This window comes from Pecten maximus, chromosome 14 (genome assembly GCF_902652985.1).
Source record: "Pecten maximus chromosome 14, xPecMax1.1, whole genome shotgun sequence".
Lineage (NCBI taxonomy): Eukaryota > Metazoa > Mollusca > Bivalvia > Pectinida > Pectinidae > Pecten > Pecten maximus.
Window position 1 is genome coordinate 25,997,746 of NC_047028.1, and position 24,201 is coordinate 26,021,946.

A 24,201-nucleotide genomic window follows, 5' to 3' on the forward strand; every position below is an offset into this window, starting at 1 on the left:
TACTTAACAACCTCTGAAAAGCCAATACAGTTTCCCATTGTTTTATTCATTTTTGGCATAATTTATTGTTATGCTTCTTTGCATTTGTAAACAAATAAACATTATATATGAAGCAAAATTGTTTGTATTTAAATAGTAGTTTGCTTCGTAGAACAGAATCAAATTTTAAACAAGGGTTCCCGAGGGACCTGGTGTTCACCACCGTAAGATATTTATTTGTTCCTTTTAATCCTTTTTCTTTTCTTTCTTCTGAGCTATTTGTTGCATTGACAAAATTAACCATTCTTTTAATTTCTTTTTCTGATCAGTCTGAAAATGGACCATGTAAAACTACATACAAAGAAGAATCTACATATGGAGATGCGAGCAGTACTTTCGAGAAATAGTGATAAAAACTTCAGTGTCATATTCAAAGATGGCCATCACTTGACTATTTTGTTTTCTTGATCAGTCTCGAAATTGAATAATTATTATGCATACCGGTAATTAAGTACCAAAAGAAACCTACTTTTGAATTTTTAAAAAGACAGTCAGGTAGATGAATCTGTTGGCCATTTTGATTTTATGATCAAATTCACAATTAAACTTGTAAAAGGATCCTGAATTACTTCTCAAAGCATAGTGATAACAAGGATTATTAACATACAGCCGGAACACAGACCACAGATGAATAGCAATTTGAACAGACCACCATCCAATTGTGAAATGAAAATAGAAAGGTGAATTCAACATTGTGTAAATTTTCTTTTTAATGCTTAATTGGTGAAAAAAAAAGGTATGTAACCTTATTTATCCTTTTAATTCAGTACAATTAATGTTCGTACAAAACCATGCCAACACTAATCTCAATTAATCGCACTTAAAGCCTTACTTCAGATAAATAAAAAAAATTGACTAGTTTTATTATATAAAAAATTATGTAAGCATCTTAATCAAACAGAAACTATCTTTTAATTAATGCTTAATTACTTCAAACCTTCTGTTCAAAATTATTTCTTTTTTTTTTTGCTTTTTTTTTCTTTTTTTTTTTTAGCTTTTTAGTTTTAACTAGTTTCTATACAAATAAAGAATTTTCCTCACAAAAGAACAAGATATCAAATTCTCGAAAAATTAAGCTTCATCTTTGAAAATGTCACACAGGACACCAACAAGAATCCCTAGATGTTATCATCACAAATCATATAAATTCACACATCTGTCATAGTACTAAAACTGTTATAAATGTCAACTTGTATGCAAGGTTGGGTGAGGAGGGCCCATCTATTATAGACATGAAAGGCTTCAAAAAAAAAAAAATTCTTCATTAAATTGTCATATTTCAACTAAGAAGAAACTTCATAATATCTCCTAAACCATCACCAATAATGTTTAATTATATCAGTTCACCTGACACCAGTCTCATGCACGCTTGCATGCATTCATGATGGAAAGAGAATATTTGAGAAGCAAAAGCATAACATTTTACTGTCATGATTCAATCTCATAAAAGTCTGATTGTTTCTTTTAGTAACTTCTTCTCTCAGATTCAGTCTTCAAAATGTCTTTGTTCCTTTAATCCACTTTCACAGCTCTTTCATACTGATCCAATACAGATCAAGGTCTCAAAATGCCAATCCTATTAAGAAGCCACCAGCAAATCCAGTCCCAAGAAAAATGTTTTGTCGGAAGAAGGTCTGAATCTGAAACATAAATAAACATTTTGTAAGAAGCATGACAAAAAGTTTTACTACTAATATTGATAAATCAAAAGTAATGAAGTTGTTGTAAAACAGGGCTGGGCGAGGACAGTCCATATATCACAGGTATATGAAAGACATACCGGGTAATTGAAGACATTTGAAGATAAAATGAAAATTGAGATATTATTTATCTGAAATTTATAGATGACACTTGCAGCAGCAGCAGCAGCTTTTTTTGAAGGCATTCCTAATAAAAGTAATTTTTTTTTTTATCTTTCAAAATTTTTTATTTTCTTCCATACATATGCATACACGTAGCAATACATAATATTGGTGTATATTTAATCGCAACAATTACACTTTTTCATACGCTTAATAAAAAATTCGCTCATCAATACATGAAGTATACCTCAGATGCAGTTTCGTCCCAATACATTAAATCGTGGAATCGTATAAAATGAAAGTGTTCATCACGATATCATATTATCTCATTGTGTAATGTGGCTGATAGAACATACTCTTTTATATATATATATATATATATATATATATTTTTATTGTGTTGCTATAGCTATTTGTGGTATACCTCAGGTAAGGATATTGCCATATTAGTTCAGAAGAAAACTTTTTATACATGTAGATATACAAAAAACAAAAAACAAAAACATACATAAAGACTTCTTACATGCACAGACTCATACTTTAACAGTAATAGAGTTCTAAAAGTAACAATAACAAGTTTTTCTTTTTTTGATTTGTTACGTTACAAGTGCTTTCAAATCAACCCATCGTTTTTCAAATTTTTGGACAGTCATATTTTTCCTATGAATGTACTGTTCAATTTTGTAATGTTTTTCCAGTTCCATTTTGAATATAAATAGAGCAGGCAGATGATTTTTATACTTTTGCTTGTATATGTGCAATTTTGCTAAAACAATAATTAAGTTTATGTTGTTTATTTCGTTGTCCGTTTTCCCAAGGATAACATCTGAATTAATCAAACTCAGAGTTTTCCCGGTTTTGTTTTCTACCCATGTGGTGAATTCTTGCCAAAATTTTGTAACAAGAGTACATTCCCAAAACAAGTGGATTATTGATTCTATATTTGCTTTACAAAATGAGCATACAGGCGAGTTAATTACACCTATCATACGCAGGTATTTGTTTGTGCTAATGATTCTGTGAGTAATTCGGTATTGGAACCATTGAAGTGTTGAGTCCTAGGTTAACTTAAATATTATAAAGTTAATCTTTTCCCACCAGTATTGATTTTGATGTATATCAAGTTCAAGTGACCATTTGACTTTGTATTTATCATTTGTAGATAAATCTTTAATAAAAAGATTATATATCGAGAGTCCTCGTTGTTTATTTGTTAAGATGTGATAAATGTACTTTTGACAATGTGGAAGTATAATAGTGGAATTATAATTTCTCAGAAAAGGCCATTTAGACAGAATGGTATTCCTGATGCCATAAAACTGAGTTAGTATTGGTGAAAAAGAAACTTTTTCGCAAAATTCTTCATAGTTTTCAATTAATTTACCTTGGTCATTACATAAGTCATACACATAACATATCCCTTTTCGTGACCATTGTTTAAAATATAAGGTCTTGTTATCAATCTTTATTTCAAATAAAAGTAAACCCCCCCCCCCCCCCGCCTTAATAAAAGTAATTGAGGGTTTAGAATAGCTGCAATAGTTTCCACATAAGATCTGGTCATTCTGAATTGCATCCAATTAAAAAAATTAATGAAGAGTGCGGTACTTGCAGTAATTAAGAAGTTCTTGTCTGTCCAACATGATTTTGTGGTTTTTATATACTTACAACAAGCGTGTATCTCAAATGAGGTCCAAAATTTTAGACTAAATTACCTTATTTTTTATACAAGATCAGATATTCTTTCTTCTCCACATGTCATAACATGAAGTTCTAGAAAATTTTATACTTAAAAATATAACTTTTATACTTGTTTTATTTCAAGAAGTTTGTCTTCCAAATTTAAGTCGGAATATTTCCAGAAACTTTTTTCTTTTAACATGGTCGGATATCTATTGTAGCTATGTAATTCAGATAAATATATAAAACTGTATTCCATAAAATTCATAACGAGTGTGAGGATACAATATAAAATAAATATGATGAATTGAAAAATACTCTAAAACCAATATATCTTTAAGGTAAGAGGTATAAATACAAGTCACAGTGACCTAATTTTGGTCACAGATGGCTATGTATAAACCATTAAAAAAATTTCACTTTAGGACTCTTTTATAGTAACAATTGCAACAGATTATAATTTAGCTGAATTACATACAGAAACACCATTTAAAAAACAAAATCCTATGAGGGCTTAGGAGTTTTAACTAAAGTCACTAAAGATCACTAACAAAATAAAAACTATTTACATGTTGTAATTTTGATAAGTTGCGATTGGCCTCTCTCCTAATTTCACGTCTGACTTCATTTGCCTCTCGTTCCACCTTTGACCAATTAATTTGAAGATAGCCTTTGTGCCGTGCAATCTGAACAGAAAAATACATTTTTATGTAGCAACAATAATAAAACAGAAAGGGATAGTTACGTTTTGTGAGTAGTGAGGGATATTTCTTAGAGATTTCCTTGGACATTTGGTTTTTGGCAAGACTCATTTCCTTCTGGACTTTCTTCCAGTTAATCTGTATATAACCTTTATATTGAGCAATCTGTGTGAACAAAAAGAAGAAAAATAGAAAACAGCAATGTTATCTAGAATATTACTGTATAAATTTGTACCTGATAAAACTATACAGATTTATATTAAATTTAGCAGTAGCGTGTATCTGTAGGAGTATTTGTAACTTATTACCTGTACAAGTATTATCGTTGTTCCCAGGGTTGCTGCAGCTATTTTCCCCACCTTCACAAACAAATATCCAGATACCCTAGGGAAAAATTGATCAATCAGATACATTTGTTATCAAAGTTAAAACACTGTTTTTATCTGGAAATAAGCCCATCCATGTCTTTAGCAATTCAGTAAAAACAACAGTAAATGATGTGTTTAATTGTCTTGCATTAATTACAAGTCTTCCCCATCATTTAACTCAAACTCTGTGTTGTGCCCTGGGCTGATAATACCAAGGAACTTACTTACAGTAATATAAGTAAAAAAGATATATAAAAGTACAATATTAATGTATACTACAGGGCTTTTTCTCACTGGTTTGGGAAATGGCCCTTTTTTTGTCTCATTTTGGGAAGAAATTTGGTGAAATGGAAAAGGTTTTTTTCAGAAGTAAATTGCAAATTTTTTGGGAATTTGGCTTAGATATGAAATAATTTCAATTGGGAATAAGACCCATTAATGGCCCCAAAAAGCCCCCTGTATCAGTAGATACAAAGAACACATTGATATTAATGATTGTCAATGCACTAAATCACAAAAGTAATGACCTTTTTGCACTCATTCCAGGTGCATTTTTTTCAAAATGAATCCTTCAATATAACTGAAATATCACAAAGAAAAATGTTTGGTATCAACTAAAATTTGAGATCTTGGCTGAATGACCCAAGTTATAATATCATACGAACCATCCTGTAGCTCCTCCGATAGCGACTTGTTTTGCTGCAGATTGTTTTGATATGTCTCCAAACACTTTCTGTAACCAGCTGTTACCTCGTCGAATTGCTTCTAAGTCTAGGACCTCGAAAGGCTCATTGTTGTCGGCCATGTTCTTAAGTTTCTATTTACTGAAGTTCAATAAAGAATATAAATCATTATTTGAAATATTAAGTAACAGTATACACTGTTTGAATATATCTATTATTATTATTATTACTTAGCCCATATGACTCTGACTGTTGGCCTGGACATTTTGGACAGACTATCCAAAATCTGTTGGAGGTTTGAGGATCAGAAGACACTGAGACTAGTGTATACTTCATCCGATGCTAACAAATCCAACATTTCTTTCTAACATACCCTACCTATAGCTTTCATATTAAAACGTCAGAGGATCTCTGATCTGGATAAACATAATAGTACAAAATAATTAAACCAGCTAAATACCTACATCAGTAACCTAGTATCATAAAGATTGGTTAAAAGCTGAGACAAGATGTCAAGACAGAATTAAAACAGTTGCAGCTACTTATTACTTTCAATTCCAGTCAAAAGTACCAAATGTTTTCCTACTACAGTAGGTAAAATATACGAGCTCTCAATACAGATCGAGGAAAATCACCAACTTGCGTATAATACGCAAAGTTACCTATTAAACGCCAATTGCGGTATAGCTTTGTTACTGAAAATAGCTAAAATAACATTAAAATTCTTCTTTTTTTAAATTTAATAAAATATCATACAAATGCAAAAATAAAAATTATTTTCACGTTGTTTGAAAGTACCAAAAATTTATGCAATTTCTCCTATAGAGTAACATCAAAGTAGACACCATTACCAGTAAACATCTTTCGAAAAAATATTATTAACCGTGTTGTAACGCCATTAAATAATATATCGCAAAATTTACTGTTCAAACGGTTTTGGCTATTTTTAGTAACAAATCCATACTCCAACTGGCGTATAAGTTACTTTGTGTTGTATCTCTATCTGGATAAGATTAAACTTCTGAAAAAGGCAAATGGCAATACATTTTCTAAAGCTTTTCATATCCAATGGGCACTTGTACAGTTGAGTGTAAGCTAACCTTTACACCTAGTTCACTAGCAGTGCACTAAGTTTAAACTAGTAGTGCACTACATTTAAACTACAGGTAAACTAGTAGTGCACTACACCCTAAGAGGTGATGAACAGCAAAACCCCCATACAGGTAATGGGTAGTACCCAAGGCTACCTGTGATTTTTACCTGTACTGTATATATAATGCTATCTAGCTATATGTCCCTGCTAGCAGTTATATTCAATTCATTTTATTACTTTTGGCTTGACAGCCAATCAGTGGTGTACAAAACATATTACATAATATTACATATTGTACGGAATACAAAGGATAACATATGAAGATGAACATTAACATTATGATATACATATTACATAAGGTACATTATAATATTTACCATTAATCTATATATACATTTATCAATACATTTGCAACATAATTATATACATATTACATCATTCTCTGTTTATTTGCGTGTATAATGAATTTACCTAATCTGTGTAGTTCCTTTATTTTATTTGAATTCAGTAAATTTAAACTTTAAAGACAGATGGTTTATACCAGTAATATTTTTTGATAAATTTCTTCCTTATCTCTGAATATTTAGGACATATAAGTAAAAAGTGAATTCATCCTCAACCTCGTTTTGAGTACAGTTTATACAAAGTCTATTTTTCCTGTCAATATTTCTACTTCTACCAACTTCTATAGCAAGATTGTGTGCAGACAAGCGTAACTTAGTTATTGCAATTCTATGTTGTTTATGTAATGACTTGGTTAAATAATATTTTAAATTGACATTGTCCACTAGATACTTATATAAGTCACAGTTACTAGAAATACTTAGAGAATTAAATATCGTCTGCTTAGCCTGATCCTCAAGACGCTGTTTAATCAAAGGTAATAATCTGATGTCGGAAGGAGTATGCCTCACCCATATAAAACCCAACCCAAGTTCAAAAAGTTTCTGTTTTACAAATACTAACCAATTAGATTTTGGATAAACTTTTTCAGTTTCTAGTAACAAAAAACTGTAAATTTCATTCAAGATACAATTTTCACGACTTAATAACTTAAACCAATATTTTATCATCCTAAATATGTGCTCATTTGCCAGTGGCAATCGACCTAATTCAACATAAACCATAGCATTACAGGTAGATTTCTTAACACCAAGTATATTTTTACAAAATTCCATATGAATCTTTTCTATTACTGTACAATTATACCTCCCCCATATTTCACAAGAGTAATTTAAAACACTTCAAACAAATGTATCAAAAAGATTTAACAATGTCTTAATATTTAATTGAAAGCGGTTGCATTTGGACCGTAAAGCAAAAAGTGCTTTACGACCCTGATCAGCCACGTGCTTAACCATATGGGTAAACTTATTATTAAATCTGAACAGGGCCCCGAGATAACAAAAATTGTCTACTATATCAATGTTACAGCCATTATATTTCCAGAATTCATTGTCTTTTATACGGCCACCATTTCTGAAAACAACTATCTTGGTTTTATCTGTATTCACTTCTAGTTTCCATTTATCGGAGTATTCATATAAGTTATCTAAAAGATTTTGAAGACCATCGATTGTTTCAGAGAGTATATGTATATTCAAAGAGTAATTAAAAAGGTTTTGGAAGTTTAGTTTGATGTTCTATTTCAACCTTTCAATTCTTGTTAATTATACACTGTAACTAAGTTAAGACAAATTTACTTTATAAATCCTTTAACTAAGTTAAATTGTTCAAGTCAAGTTTCATTTATCTTTTGGTACTTTATATTTTGTATTGATTAATCAGTTATATATTTCACATGTTTAATTCCAGTAATTTTGTTTTCATCTCATGAAAGTATATGTATATAATAAAACATTTGAAAACAATTATCGTTACTTTGAACATTTTCAATTTAATTTGTATAAAATTTTAATTGTAGTTTAATTTCAGATTAAATTAAGCAGCATATTCATAATTTCATTTTAATGTGATATTATGCTTATCAAAACCTAATTCAGCCCATAATATATATGTTGTACATTCTATGTGTATACATAATTATGTACATCCAATGCTAAAAGTCAGAAACCTAAACACATAAAGAAATTAATTAAACATTGATTTAACATGTAAAGAAAGAGATTCTTTGAATGTACTGGTAATTAAGTGATCACAACAGTTTTACATTTCAAAATTTTAAGTTTATAAAAGGTATATGTTACTTCTAATACACCTTCCATCTTCCTTTACTGAAATAGTTGATATTTCTGTACATGTACCTGTGTGCAGGTATCTAATACTTTGAAGATCTAACATATTGGATCTGATTCCAGGTACATGTATCAGTTACAGGTAACACAGAATGAGATAATGGCCTGAAGGAACAGTTTTTTTTTTTACAGTTCACATGTTTTTTTGCAATATTGTTTAAAAACAAGATTTTGGGATACATTTTGATCAGCATTAAAGTGTTTCCCTATTGCATTAGAAAATGATTAATTGTTCTTTACCTTAAAATGTATAACTGATGGGGATTTTACCTCTTCTTGTAATTAAAGAAAATCAGCATATAAACTATATTTATTCAATATAAAAAAAAAATGTTTTTGATGAAACGCAAAAAAAACCCTATAATTTTTTGCAAAACATCCACAGGTATGTGTTATATATTGGTAATGTTAGATGCTAATTACAGGTAGGTAAGGCAGAGGAGCCTGGCACAGCATGCTATAAATGGACCCCTGGGGGGTAATTGGGGACTTGACTAAACTATAGCCAGGTGTTAAAACAGGCACACCTTAAGACTGATCCTCATCTGATACATACATATATAGGTAAGGTGTTATGGAGATCCATAAGGTGGGGTTTGGGCCCTGGGGCCCAGGTGGCCATGACAACAGGCATGTCCTGAGAGTACCACTTATACATACAGGTACATGTGCATAACTTAAATTGTTGTGTAGATATCATATGTTTCTTACAGAACATAAATGAGAATATAGGAAACTTCTGATTCTTGATTATGTACTATGAAATGATTTCATGGTTGAATTAACAGATCTATATTAGTGAAGCAACAATACATTGAATTTAAAAATATTTTTGTCTGATAAGATAATAAATATTAAAATATATTTACATATACAATGTACTTGAGAAAAAAATCTACAAACAGTCATCAAGGCCTAAGGTAGAATTAATCATTAATATAAAATGTATATTAACTACATCTAAAAAATAAATAAATGAAAAGCATATTTTTTTGAAATCAGGAAGATAAATCTTAATTTTACACTATAATGAAATCCTTTTAAGAAATTAATGATAAAAACCCCCACTACAAATCCAATTGAAAGAGTTTTAATTCCTCTTGTGCAATAAATCATAAGAACCGTAGCCAATTTTATTTTGAGTTAATATTAGAGAAAATTTTATCAACATTTAAATATACCTGGTACCTAAAGTTAGGATGACTGTCAATTTACACAGGTCTGTATATATGTAACAACTACGGGTATCTAACACAGGTGTCCAGTGGCACTGTCCATTACCTGTATAGGGGGATTTGTGGCCACACCTGACTGGACGTAGTGCACTACTAGTTGACCTGTAGCTTAAATGTAGTACACTACTATATGTAAAGGTTAGCTAACACTCAACTGTATCTGGTAATTAACACCCAGAGTAAAATGCAGATTGCCCATCCTCGATATGTACTTTGGTTTGGCAGTACGTCATGTATATATTGAGGATACTGGACTTTAATTCCGGGTTAATTACCAGATACATGTGCCTATGTCATATCTAAATGCCAATCGAGAAAACACAACTTCATGCTATGATCTTGAAGTCCATAAAACAAGTTTTAGAGTTCAGTAAATGACATGTCACTGTCTCGTCAATGTCAAATGGTGTTTCGTCAGAAATTAGTCAAGAAGCCATCTGTCGCATTTTCTAAGTTCGTGTATGCAAACATATATACCAACACTTGCGACAAATAAAAAACCACTTATGTATTCAAAATTTGGAATAGCCAACTCAATAGCCCAACTTACCAAGACATATATTTCATCTATTTCCCCTCGCACTTGTTAATGGAACTCTCGTGTGTTTAGTTTCGTTTCGAACTCATAAAAAATGCTACCATTTTACGGAACGCATCATATACGAGATCGTCCCCAGTAAGTAAATTTAGCAATTTTTTTTATATTTCCATCACAATATTAATCACTAGTAAGACCGAAATTTAATTTAAAATGCATTTTTGTTTCAATTTTAAGTTAATTTATTTTTTCATATTTTATTTTTCGCTTCTATTATATTTGGTAAGATCGTTCAATTTAATTAGCCGAAGCGAAAATGTAACATCAAATTTCATTGGCTACTGGAAACTAGGTCACTAGGTCTTTCTGGGCATCTTTTGTAAAGACCGGAAAATGCCTGGTTCATCAACCTTTCATACAGTTTAGCTCAGTTTAGGCCAGTTTTGCATTTCACGAGAAGCTACGTAAATTGCAATTAGGCCTAGTGAAAAAAGCTACAGGGAAAGTTTGAGACCATGAATCTAGAAGGAATGGAAATAGTTCTACAAAATGAAGAGAAGAAGCAACTTGCCGAGTTCGACAGGTCAGCTCAAGACATCAATTTGACTGATATTTTTGTAGTCTGAGTTACACATATCACGAATTTTTTATTTTGAAGTTGTAAAGTGCATCTGCTCAAAAAATAATGTTATAGTATATGAAGATAAGTGTCAAGTGAAACGCAAAAAGTGAGGGGAAATTATACTAAGAAACATGAATTTAAGCAGTAAATATTCCCAATTTCAATTTTCTTCTGCTTGTAAAATTTCTCTTTTTTTTTTTAATATCTATGTGAACATAACCAGTTCATGTGGTATTGTTTTTACCATATAAATACTATGATAATAAATTACAAATCAACCAGTGACATGAAATTAAACAAATTGTCATTTCTTAGGCCTTGCAATAGAGAAATTTTGGCAGTGCAAAATGATGATAAACTATAATTTGTATACATATCCTCTCGAATCTTAAAGTTTTCTGCTGTAATGTGAGCAACTTTCAGGAAGATACGCAACAGATGTGTATTTTAAACTTCGCATGTACAGTTATTTGTTGTTTTATTTTTCAGTCGATTGTTTGGCTTCTTGAAGTTTAACACTCCAGATGGAATGCCAAAGAAAAATTTACTGGAAAAGGTAATCATAAAGGAAATATGTCAAATAAACTAGGGAGTGAAAATAGTAAAAAAAGAGGAGTTGTTGACAATAAAATGGAAATGCATGATTGTGTGGATTATTTTCAATTAAAAAATGACTGACTGTGCTTACAAGTGACTACCTATAGACCTAGATTGTAAAAATACTTAATTATACTGTGAACATTTCATGGCCATGGACATCATCACAACTCTATCTTCAAGTTGAGTGCAACACATTGAAAACCTCAGAGATAATCCCAGACTTATGTATGGTAGGAAAAAGCGTAATACAGACTGTATTTGTACTACAGAACCCATAATAATTTTGACAACAGTTTAGATATCCATGTACACATGCTGAAATGATCTTCCAAGAGATGCATTACCTAGCTACTCATCCAAAGGAGTGAATTCCTATATATTGTACTAGAAAATCCAGAACTATTTTGAGCTATTTAGACTAAGAAGCTTCCCAGTTTGCAACACCTTTGTATTTTTAAGGTATTTTGTGAAAAGGAGACTCTGATTTTGGACCCTAAATTTAGACAAAACATTGTAAATTATTTCCTATATGTCCACAAAAAAAGACCCAGCTTCAAATATGTAGTTTAAGGTGTTAGTTTTTAGGTCACTCGAACTTTGCTCATGTGACCTGTTTTAATTGCATTTTGTCCGTTGTCGTGTGTCCAAAAACGATTTACATTTTCCACTTGGATCTTCTCCAAAACTGCTGAACCAAATACAACGAAATTTAGCAGGAAGCTATTATGGCTAAACGTCAACAAAAATTGTAAATTATATGGTCCAAATCCCATAGGGGCCTGAGGGGGCGGGGCCAAAAAGGTCAAATTGACTAAAACTTCAAAAATCTTCTTCTCTGCACTCAGATATGGTGGAATCAAACACTCTTCATAGATGGAAGGGTCTTAAGGTGCTTTACCAAAATTGTGAATTTCATGACCCTGGGGTCTCACGTTTGCCTCTGGGGAGGGGGTAAACTTTACTGTAGTTTATATAGAGAAATCACAATTTTTAGTCTGATTTGTTAGATTTCTAGTGGAATTCTAACTTGGTTAACATTATCAGCATAGGGATGACAGTTTGATGGTATGCACATGTTGGCCCTGACTGATCCCCAGGGGATGATGAGAGGGGCCAAATAGGGTCAATTAAATTAACATAAATACTTCAAAACTCAGGTGACTGTAATTACGGCCCATGGGCCTCTTGGTTTCTTCTAAGACTTGAAAAATTTAGCACCCACTTTCTCCATTGAATTTATTTTTAAATGACAAGCATATACATCAGCTTCTTGCAAATTTTGTTCTTTCATTCTCAGGGGAAACTAGCTGCATTAGGTTACTGGAATTCCATATTTGCCAACCTCCTGAAGCTTGGAGGGAGTCTTGATTTTGAACTCTAAAATTAGATATGAATCATAATTAGTAAAACTTTGTTGTAATTGTTAAGAAATTAGTTATTCCATTAGGAAGAAGAGCTTTAGTGTAGCTTTCTTTTAATCTTAATATATGTTATAAGCTATTAGAAATGGCAAGAGTCTGAAAATGGTCTCTTCTGAGGCTTCAAATTTGGAACATACTGGTAAATTCAATCTCACCTTTGGCAAGAATTTCTGATAATATTCAATTCAATTTTTTTTGTTGGGCAAATTACTCGCCTATAGATATAAAACATCATACTAAACTATAAACTGATGCATTTTTTAAAATTGTGATTTATTAAGAGTATTGTCCGGCTACATATTTAGTACTTGACTACAGAACTGATGTAAGTACTGATCGATTTTTGCTTGTCTACACAGGGTATAAAGTACTTTGAGCAGGTGATCCGAGAGAATGCCAAACAAAACCAGGCCAGTGGTGTAGAGGGAGGGGAAAAGGACAGTGGTGTTGACACGACCATCTACTGCCAACTGGGTCACCTACTTCTTCTGTTGGAACAGTATCCTAAAGGTATATAAAATTATTACTTGTAAATTTTCCCTCTTTCTTGACATTGAGTTGCCCTAAAGTTAACTTTTCTTGGTATTTTGATAGATTTAACACCCTGTTTACAAGAGTGGAATGGTAGCAAGTTATCCATATAAATTTCCATAGAGCCTTACTCTAAAATAAGCAATTCTGTAATTTCAGTCCTATGTACAGTATTCCCATGTTATGCTTAATTGTTATAGGTTATTCCTTGGCAAATTCCCAATATGTTTCAAAATGAAGACAATTTAGTATGAAAATATTTATATATTTCTCTTTCATTGTCACTGTGCTTTGTGTCAAAAGGAAAATAAAGACATTTTGCAAAACAAAAAACAAAAGAAAAGATTTAACACTTGGTTGTAATGAAAAAGACATGTACAGCTTCATTTGTTTTCAAGTTGTTTGGGATTGGGCCTTTCTGTATCATTTTGGAATGAAAATTGGTGAATTGGGAAGAAAATAAATGCATATTTTTGGGATTTGGCTGACAAAAAAAATTGTTTGAGAATATGATCATTATAGGCCCTAAAAAGCCCAACTTCTATACAGCTTTTGCATTAATCAAATAGCACATGCAGTCTTATCAGTTTACTATATATTTGTTTCAATCAATAATGACTTATTTTGTCCTATATTAAAGTAAACTTTATTTAGTTTGCAACAATTGCAAAACAAGTTATATCAACTGATATTAATCATGCTTGTTGGCCCGGATGGAAGCATGCGAGGGGGTTTACTGTGGGAATAACCGGATTACCCAGGGAAATCCCACGTTTCAGACAGGTGACTCTATACCTTTTCACGTCGGATCAGGGACGACTTAGATTGCCAATTTAGTACTTTGCTGCTATCATTGAGATCTGACAAACATTAAATTTTTGGCTTTCTTTCTTCCATTTGAAGACTCAAAATTGTATGAAATAGTGTGCTAATGATTCTGGATGGATTACCCACTTTAACTTTTATAATAGGAGTTTTGTCTCACTCAGGATTGATGTCATAATGGACTCTTATTATTATGACCCCTAGACATATTGTAGCAGATTGCATAACTAGCAAACAAGTTGAAATTTCAATTTTGTGTGCATGAAGATTCTCATAAGCAGCGGAGGTTTCTTGAACCCACCCTCCAACTTTTATGTAAGGGACATAACTCTGTCATTCTTATAGACTTTCAGTTTCACAACACTATTTTAAGAGATGTGTAGTAGAATACATATATGGGAAAAGTGGTGACAACATAAAGTTTATAAGCATCCAGTAGACCCTTGAGAGTATGTTTTTGACTCCCCAAAATGATATTTGACTCTTGAGATTGGTCAAAAATGGAAAACTTATTTTTTCACTGCAAAACTTATATTTTCACTGCAAAATCTTTATATTTTCACTGCTCATCGCTTCAGTGAAAATAGAAGTTAAATTAGTTTGATAAATTTCTATATTTCACTGTCAAAAATGCAGTAAAATACAAAGGTACATTTTCAAAATATTAAGACAACTAGTTTACATGCCTCCCCATACAGCTGTCACTAGTCATTATATTAACACTTATAGTGACATGCTACCTTACTCCCATACACTTAGGCCCCATGATGCAATGTGCCGAGTGTAAAAAAAACGTATCATGGCAGCAGTAATAAAAGTATGGTTTTACTAATATAGAGCGAATCACAGGTATGATGATGTATAGATAAATCTCAAGAATAAATGTACTTTTTGAAATGTTTTAATTAGTAATTATTCTGAAATAGGGTCGGTAGCCTCTGATATGGACTATATTCTATTTGTTGATGTGCATGCTGATCGCGACATCCATTCAAACAAAATTTATCAAAATTCATATACAGATGGTTTTAAAGTGAAAGCACATTTCATAGAAGCATAGACAGTACATTTCGTCACAGTTGTGTATACCCCCAAATATATACATATCTTTCAAGTTTTAGAATTTTCCTATGGAAGTAAGCAGAGTTCAGTGTAAAATTTGAAGCAAGTAAACAGAGTTAAAATACAAAGACAAAGAAAATATAGGGACCTGACAATTTGATGAGCCTGTTATGCAAATAGGCTGGTTATGCAAATGACAGATATGCAAATAAGTGGATTCCTCTGTGCATGTATTATTAACCTTAATGTGTCTATTTTAAGACCAAATGAATATAATAATGTGATATTATTAACCACTGCCACAAATTATCACAAGACTTGATAATCACATAGTGATTATTTCCTTGTACACATAAGGATATGAGTTTTCACTTTCTAAACGTATGCTTTTCTACCATTGCACTTTGCCCAAGTAGGGATGGAAAAACCTTCTTCTTTGAAAACGTAAAGATGAAATCTCTCCATGTTCAAAATTTAGCTGCAGCACTGCATTAAGATTCATAAATATTCAATACTTTCATGATCCATCAGTAAATTATTACAACTCCTGCAATGGTGTTCATAAAACAAAATTACATTTTAGAATTGTTCAGAAATTCTCCGTATGTGACATGTTTGTAAATACAGGTGAAACAAGATGCATGCATCTGAAATTTTCAATTGATTTGAAATAGAAATGTTTTTATATCCTGAATACCTTCAGCAAAGGGATAAAGAACTGCTGTATTTTAGATGAGCAAGAGTTTGTTCCCTTTCTTCATTGACTCTTTGAAGGTAATGATACCTCTAGCTGATTATTACAAAGTTCTATTTTGACAAAATATGAATACCACAATATTATAACAGACAGTTCTCTTTAAAAAATTGTCATCAATAGAGAATTTTTATGCCAAAAATACAGATATATGAGAACACAGTCGCTGAGTTTATTCGATCTACTCATCAAAATATGTGTCCTTTGTAACACAAAGTACATTAGGAAGCTCTGTGTCTCTCAGAATCTGACAGCAGAAGCCATTTAAAGGTGTCTGACATTGATCTGTATATTTCAGCCCTGTCTGCATACCAGCGGTTCTATTACCTCAAGCCTGACTACTGGAAGGTAAGAACTTTAAAACCTACATATACTCTGCTAAACTAGATGAAATCTGTCCTTGAATTCACACCTTGTAATTACGTCTCATTTACTGAAGTCGTAAATTCTACTTGAACAATTGTTTCTGTTTTATTAACTTTGTTCTGTCTGTAAATTTTTATTCGTCTGATGAAATTTAATTGAAGAGGCTATTTATATAACAAGTTTTGTGGTACAGCTGTCATTTATTGAGAAATCTTATCGGAGAAAGCTATGATTTATCTGGAAACCGAAGTAAAGTGACTGGAATTATATATAATGTGAAGTAGCAAATTAAAAATGCTACACAAAATAACAGTTTTCGTAAAATTGCTTTATAACGGTGTTTGATTTTGAAGGATTCCTCTTTCCTGTACGGACTTGGTCTGGTGTACTTTCACTTCAATGCCTTTCCACTGTAAGTTATATTTTCTTTGTTACATTCATTTACCAACTAATCTTCTGTTTCCAGCAAATTCTGCACTGCTAATAAGTCTCTCTATACCACGTATTGTAAATATCGATAACCATACTGGGAAAAAAACGTAATTTAGAAGCAACATCACATCTTTGTACCGCACATTGCTACCATTTCAGTTCACTTTAAGTTACTTAATATCATTTGTTTGTTTGCTGGGTTTATTGCCCCATGAACAGGGTCATTTTGAGACATGGTCTCCTTGTAGTAGTTGGTGACTACCTCACTGAGCAACATACGGGAGGTCCATCGCATGCCATTCCGAGTATTTAGGGTAAAGTGTCTTGCCCAAGGACACAACCATGACAGTACAGACAGGCCTGTTTCTCACCTTCCTGAGGAACACAAACTGACACAGATTAGGAATGTCGAACCACGTACCTCGGATCTTCCCCCGACATGACGTGGTCAGTGCTCTAACAGACTGAGCTGTCATGGCTCCTTACATCATTTAGACTTAAAGTAAACATTTTCAGTGAATTTTTTACCTTGCTCAGTGCCAAGTTAAAGGAAAAAAACTAGAATTCTTATCCCTTAGGGAACTTGTCGCATCTTGTGGCACAATACTGTACACATTATTATTTTTTTTTTTTTTAAATACGCACCAGCAAACTCTGATTCTTAACCGAGACCTCTAGACCACATTCTATTCTTAGGCTTTAAAAAATTGGACGATCGAACAATCAGACATCAAACCCTTCCTGTTCTGCTATATTTTTTTCAAGTTCTCATTTTCATGCCAAAACTGACCTGTGTCTCATTGTTTTGCAGATACAATATGTACATGTAAATCAGTTATCAAATTCTTAAATGCATGTGAACGGTTAAATTCCATTTTCAGAATGTCCGTTTATAAAGTGATCAGCTTTCATCAGATGTTATATTTTTGAAACATTATAAGCAGTGAAAGATCCAGGACGCGGGATCGTTAAAATCCCCCAAAATTTACGTTTTGCCCCCACTTGCAGAAAATATGTGGGGGCCAATTCACGCACAAATATTTGTGTGACCCGCATATGTATCAACATAACGCGGGTACAAGATGTGTTTAATACTATTTTTAAACATGTTTTTATCAATCAAACGAAATTATAGCAAGTACAATACCGTAAACAAACATGATTTAGGCGGAAGTCGTAATTAGAGTTACTCCCCTTGAGTCACAAGAACGCTTTAACATTTGACGAAAATCCAAGCGCTTAGGTGACCTTTAACGACTCAAACAAACATGACGGAAGCCAACTCCACACAGAAAAAAAATATCGCGTTTCTTTAGGACTCGTCATCATCATCATGATGTAGAGAGTAGGCCTGATAAAAACACCAAACATAATAAAGACACAGCAGCGGACACAACAAGAAATGATACAAATAAGGAACATTCTGCCAAAAAAAACGAAAACACGATTTCCATGTTGATATAGAAAAAAATCTAGATCTAGTTTGATGTTCATTATACATTTAATAACATTGACTTTTGTTTGATCATTTTCAGAATGAAAAAATCTGTTAGCATATGATATTCAGTCTTTGTCTTAAAAGTTCTGCATTTAAAGAAACTGTTATTGCCAAGTTTTATTGTACCAAATAATTTGTTTTCAGCAGCTATGAATAGCAATTATTAAATGGAAATGATGCAATAAGTGAATTCTTAAAATGTAATAGTACTTTATGTCATTCATGTAAAGAAGTAACTGTAATACAGATCCAATTTCAAAATTTTAACTTTTACCATAAGGTTAGTCAAGAGCCCCCATTTTTTTCAATTTGATGGGGGCATGCCCTCAGTTACACAATTTTCTGTATCCATCACTGTATAAGCAGATTTTATACAACATGAGTATACATGGTACAATCATAGGATTTGTTTATCAGGCGTACTTGATCACGTACATCCTTAGTATGGAAGGATCCTCAAAGTTATTTTTCAGGTATATTTCGTCCTAAAATGCTTTTAACTGTCATGAACAAAAACAGAATCATCTTTAAGATATCTAGAAAACTTGAATAACAATAGGATTACTTGGGTATTTCAGTAAATTTTCTTCCAGGTTGAAGACTGAAAATCAAATATCTCTTTATGTCATGTTCTGCTTAATATCACTTGTTGAACCTCTATATAAAGGACACCTCTCTATAAAGGACACTTTTGCCTTGTCCCTTAGGTGTCCTTTATACACAGCTTTGACTCAGTTAAATGTTCAAAAGGAAAATGCAACAATGTATAGCATGCTTCTATTCAAGGAAATGTGTGAAGGTAAAGCTTTTGCTCTGACAGTATTATGAAACTATGATTTTGCAAACTGCAGTTTCTTGATTAGTTTTCAGCTTACAATTACAGCAAATTCTCCAAATTTTTAGCCCACCACCATCAGATGATGGGCTGTTCAAATAGCTCTGCATCCATGGCCCGTCTTTCCTTGTCAGTCCTTAAACAATTCCTGTTATTGCTGTTCCTTACAAAGTACTCGATGGATCTGTCTCAAATTTCATATGTAAGTTCACCTTAGCCCCTAGTTGTGCCCATTTAATTTTGAGACAAAAACAAAAGTCTGACGGGCAGCCATCTTGGATTATGACAGTAGGCGTTTGTTATTGCTATTTCTTCCGAGTTTGTAAAAAATAGATATTTTGAAACTTTCTGTGAAGATTCCAATTGGACTGTTGTTGTGCCCATTCAATTTTATTTCTGATCAGGAAAACAAAAAAGCCAACAGATGGTCATCTTGGATTTTGACACTTAAATTTAGATACAAAATATTTCTTAAGAAGAACTTAAGGATATTTCTTAAACTTTATCCATTTATCCATTCAATTTTGAGTCTAATTTGGAAAATAAATGGTAGCCATCTTTAATATTATGGTCGTTTATCATTGTGTGAAGTTGGATCAAAATCCTTCAAGGAATGAAACTGCTAAACGCTGGAGTGCTGACAGACTTTTGCATAATGTTCATGTGTACATGCAAGACAGATGGAGAGGAAACCTACAGTCTCCCTGGTTTCGCAGGTAATGGACTAATAAAATCTATTGTATGTTTAATATACTTGTCAAAGAACGCGGTGGCCGAGTGGTTAAGGTGTCCCGACACTTTAGGACTAGCCCTCCAACTCTGGGTGGCGAGTTCGAAACCTACATGGGGCAGTTGCCAGGTACTGACCGTAGGCTGGTGGTTTTTCCCCGGGTACTCCGGCTTTCCTCCACCTCCAAAACCTGGCACGTCCTTAAATGACCCTGGCTGTTAATAAGAGGTTAAACAAAACAAACAAAACCAAACCAATTGTCATAGAAATATTTTGGTAGAATACAATACTTTCAATGATATACATGTATATATAAAACTGAACTTGAAAAAAAAGACATTAGAAGTATAGAGTATAGATAAACCCTAGTGTCAGTTTTAAACACCATATATGGCACTTAAAATCAGACACAAATCAGGTCTAACTTTGCCTTATAGCCATGGCCTCCTATCGCCATGGTTACTGCCACTTACCTGATATACCGATAAGGTTTTCTTAATTTTAACATCCACATTTAGAATGATTGGTCAATGTTTTACCCTGGCTGTTAACTTCAGATTCAGAATTGTTGATCATAGTTTTAATCTGGCTGGCAATTCCAGATTCAGAATTGTCAGTCTCAGTTTAACACTGACTAGAGATTTCCAGATTCAGGATTGTTGGTGATGGTTTTACCTTGGCTTGCAATTAGCACAAAAACAAAACAAAAACTAACATACATCCAGTAAAAGTGTCACATATATATACCAGAAGTTATTCTCTGTGACATTTTAACACTGACCTCAATTTTTTAAATGTTTTTAGGCACTCAAGATACTCTGAAAGCATTTCATGTATGATCATTTAGAAGATGATAGTATATATAGTGCATGCACACCAGAAGTAGGTCACTGTAACCCATTGACCTTTGACAAGGTGAATATAGTTTCTTGAGTATATTTCCATTACTGTTTCCTATATGATTATAAAACTGCATGTTGATAAAATTTGTGATGATGGTTTATCTCAGAAAGGTCATCAGTAGATAAAGTTAAATGCTGTGTTAAAGTTTCTTCAGATTTTACTGTTTTATGTAACATACTGGTAAAAAATGGAATAAAAAAGATGGAGTGGGAAGAGGGGGTATCTCTACTCACAATTATATAAGTTTGGGAAATTTGTCTACAGTTAATTTCCTGGAGGAGAGTCAGCTTCTGTATCAGAATGTGCAAGGTGCTTCTTGTTTAGTTGGATGTTTTCTTGGCTAAATCTTTGTTGGGCTGAACATGTTAAGACTGTACGCCCTTGTGTTGTAGAGGAAGGCTGGTTCAGAAATGGCCTCTCATGGATAAATTGTTTGATCACCCATGTTGTTAACATGAAAGAACACGAAGTCACTCTACTTTCATCTGATCATTTTCATTTTGTTTCTGGTGCTGCAGACATGGTGAAGGACTGAACCATGTTTAAACAAGTACTGTAGCTGATATTTCCATCACGGTTTTATTTTAGTCACAATATAGTGATACATGTATTCACTTGATGTGTTTATCCTAAAATAAGCCCCCTCCGATAGTATAGTAATGTGTTTATCCTAAAATAAGCCCCTTCCGATAGTATAGTAATGTATTTATCCTAATATAAGTCCCCTCCAATAGTATAGTAATGTGTTTATCCTAAAATAATCCCCCTCCGATAGTATAGTAATGTGTTTATCCTAAAATAAGCCCCCTCCGATAGTATAGTAATGTATTTATCCTAAAATAAGCCCCCTCCGATAGTATAGTAATGTGTTTATCCTAATATAAGCCCCCTCCGATAGTATAGTAATGTATTTATCCTCAAATAAGCCCCCTCCGATAGTATAGTAATGTATTTATCCTCAAATAAGCCCCCTCCAATAGTATAGTAATGTATTTATCCTAATATAAGTCCCCTCCAATAGTATAGTAATGTGTTTATCCTAAAATAAGCCCCCTCCGATAGTATAGTAATGTGTTTATCCTAAAATAAGCCCCCTCCGATAGTATAGTAATGTATTTATCCTAAAATAAGCCCCCTCCGATAGTATAGTAATGTATTTATCCTAAAATAAGCCCCCTCCGATAGTATAGTAATGTATTTATCCTCAAATAAGCCCCCTCTGATAGTATAGTAATGTATTTATCCTAAAATAAGCCCCCTCCAATAGTATAGTAATGTATTTATCCTCAAATAAGCCCCCTTTGACAGTGTAAATGTTTCTTATAGTATTTTCCCTCAAATAACCCCCATCCGATTGTGTAGATGTTTAGTATCGTATTTATCCTCAAATAAACCCCCTTCGGTGGTGTAAATGTTTAGTATTGTATTTATATCCTCAAATAAACCCCCTCCCATAGTGTAAGTGATAAGTATTAAAGTTTGGGGAGGGCTTTGTTTGTGCAAAAGTGAAAAAAGGTGGCTTATTTGCACTGTCGCCCTGATGGGTTTTAGTCTCAGTGAGAGTTTATACTTAATTAAATGATTACATTTATAAGCTGATTGATGTTAATGCTAAAATTTGGAACAGAAATTAATTCAGTTCATTTCTTATGCTTGATAAGAAATATTCCATAAGTTCTGTCCTAATTTCATTTTATAGCTGTTTTTTGCTGGTGTGTTATCTTTTAAAAGAGAAGTATTTCAAAATTTTGACATTTGATAAGATGTTTTTATAACTCATGCTGTGAAAAAGAGTGATTATCCTATAAATTTGACAATCTGATATATATAAACGTTTTGTCATTCATGGAAACTTTAACAGTGATTATCATTATTCAGATCTTTTAGGATAATGACATGCATTTTCTTATAGGAATTTATTTATTTATTTTTTTTTTTGCAAAATCATCTCGTTGGTGAACAAATGAAATGAAATAAATATTATTTTGTATTGAAATTCTGATTAAATAGTCAAAAAGGCAAAGGTATTTGTTTTACTTAAATTAGATGTTGTTTTAATTCTAAGCTGAATTAAAACATGAATTAGAATATTCAGAAAATTTATTCTTTAAAAATTAGATTATGAATATTCCCGATAACTTGTATTATATACCTGACATTTTCTAGTTTGTAAACTGTGTACATACATGTAATGCCCTTCCTGTTTAGCGTGTATGTTGCTGTAGATAGGAAGTTCAGAAGGTTATAAATACTGGTATGTTAGAAGCAGACCAGCCCCATGCATATGTATACACATCTACATGTAAATTCTCTAATTTCCTTTGTCTTTTTCTACCACTATTTACTATCTGAGGTCACTGAACCAGGTTACATCTTCTAGGCATGCTCCATGACCTATGAACTCTGACCTGTTTCCTTTTATGGGTGGCCTGACCTGTGTAGATTTTCTGAGGGGTGATTAGTCTTAGACTCCCTACTCTATGCAGAGCTGAGGTACTCACCTACTGTAGCATAGAAGAGGAAGGGTGTTTCCTCTCAAATATCCTTATAATTTTGTATTTATTGATTTCTGTCAATACTTTTATAAGCTGTGTTTTGACTGTGCCTACAGCAAACTTTGACCCAGTTTTGTATGTGTGTGTACATGCAAATTTTACAAGACATTCTTGTGTTTGTGTGTGAATTTTTTTCTCTGATCGGATTAATTCAGTGATTTGCGGACATCAGCTGTTGTAAGGTAGGCAACCTTTTGTACTTGTATGTGTAGAAATTCTGCTCTAGCATCTGGTTACTCAATGTAAGACAAATCTATTTATCCTACAAAGCAGGCTGTTTCAGCTGACAAAGGGTTTCTAATTATAGTCACTGACCTCCGACCTTCTGGCGGCTTTAGCACTTGTGATAAGGAGGGTTTGAATGGACATTAAGGGTTTTCGGTTGGGATTTTATGAGTGACCACTACAGATTTAACAACATTGTCTGTGTCGGCCATATATCTGTTTCTAATTGTAAGTATATCATACTTATATAGATCTATACTGTTGCTATGTAATACAGCATATACTTTGTTTTAAGGATATCTTTTTTAATGTTTTTGTATTTAGATTGAGGTCAAGTGCTATGAGTGTTCATGATACAGGTCAATTTTGGCAGATGTGTGTTAAGTTGTTAAGTATAATTTTAGATGATGTTAGTGTAGAAACTTGAGTTGTAAAGTACAATTTTAGA

At 32.6% G+C, this 24,201-nt stretch overlaps 2 protein-coding genes across 3 annotated transcripts in view; one reads left to right on the forward strand and one right to left on the reverse strand.

Moving 5' to 3' along the window:
* Positions 1-25: 25 nt before the first annotated feature.
* Positions 26-10,499, reverse strand: LOC117343027 (FUN14 domain-containing protein 1-like). 2 transcript variants are annotated; one of them, XM_033905353.1, is made up of 5 exons: positions 10,407-10,499; positions 5,256-5,414; positions 4,531-4,606; positions 4,091-4,207; positions 26-1,679 (listed from the first exon to the last, which is right to left on the reverse strand). In XM_033905353.1, exons 2-5 carry the CDS (start codon positions 5,393-5,395, stop codon positions 1,602-1,604), a joined length of 411 nt encoding a protein of 136 aa, XP_033761244.1. In that variant the 5' UTR covers positions 5,396-5,414; positions 10,407-10,499; the 3' UTR covers positions 26-1,601. The 2 variants fall into 2 exon arrangements, with proteins under 2 accessions (XP_033761244.1, XP_033761243.1); XM_033905352.1 differs by lacking the exon at positions 4,091-4,207 and adding an exon at positions 4,267-4,387.
* Positions 10,500-10,769: 270 nt separating this feature from the next.
* The window catches only part of LOC117341825 (lysine-specific demethylase 6A-like), a 107,042-nt gene continuing 93,610 nt past the window's right edge, over positions 10,770-24,201 (forward strand). Inside the window, 5 exon segments of the mRNA XM_033903686.1 lie at positions 10,770-10,977; positions 11,506-11,572; positions 13,397-13,547; positions 16,508-16,557; positions 16,929-16,987. Coding sequence (XP_033759577.1) covers positions 10,910-10,977; positions 11,506-11,572; positions 13,397-13,547; positions 16,508-16,557; positions 16,929-16,987 — 395 coding nt within the window. The 5' untranslated portion in view covers positions 10,770-10,909.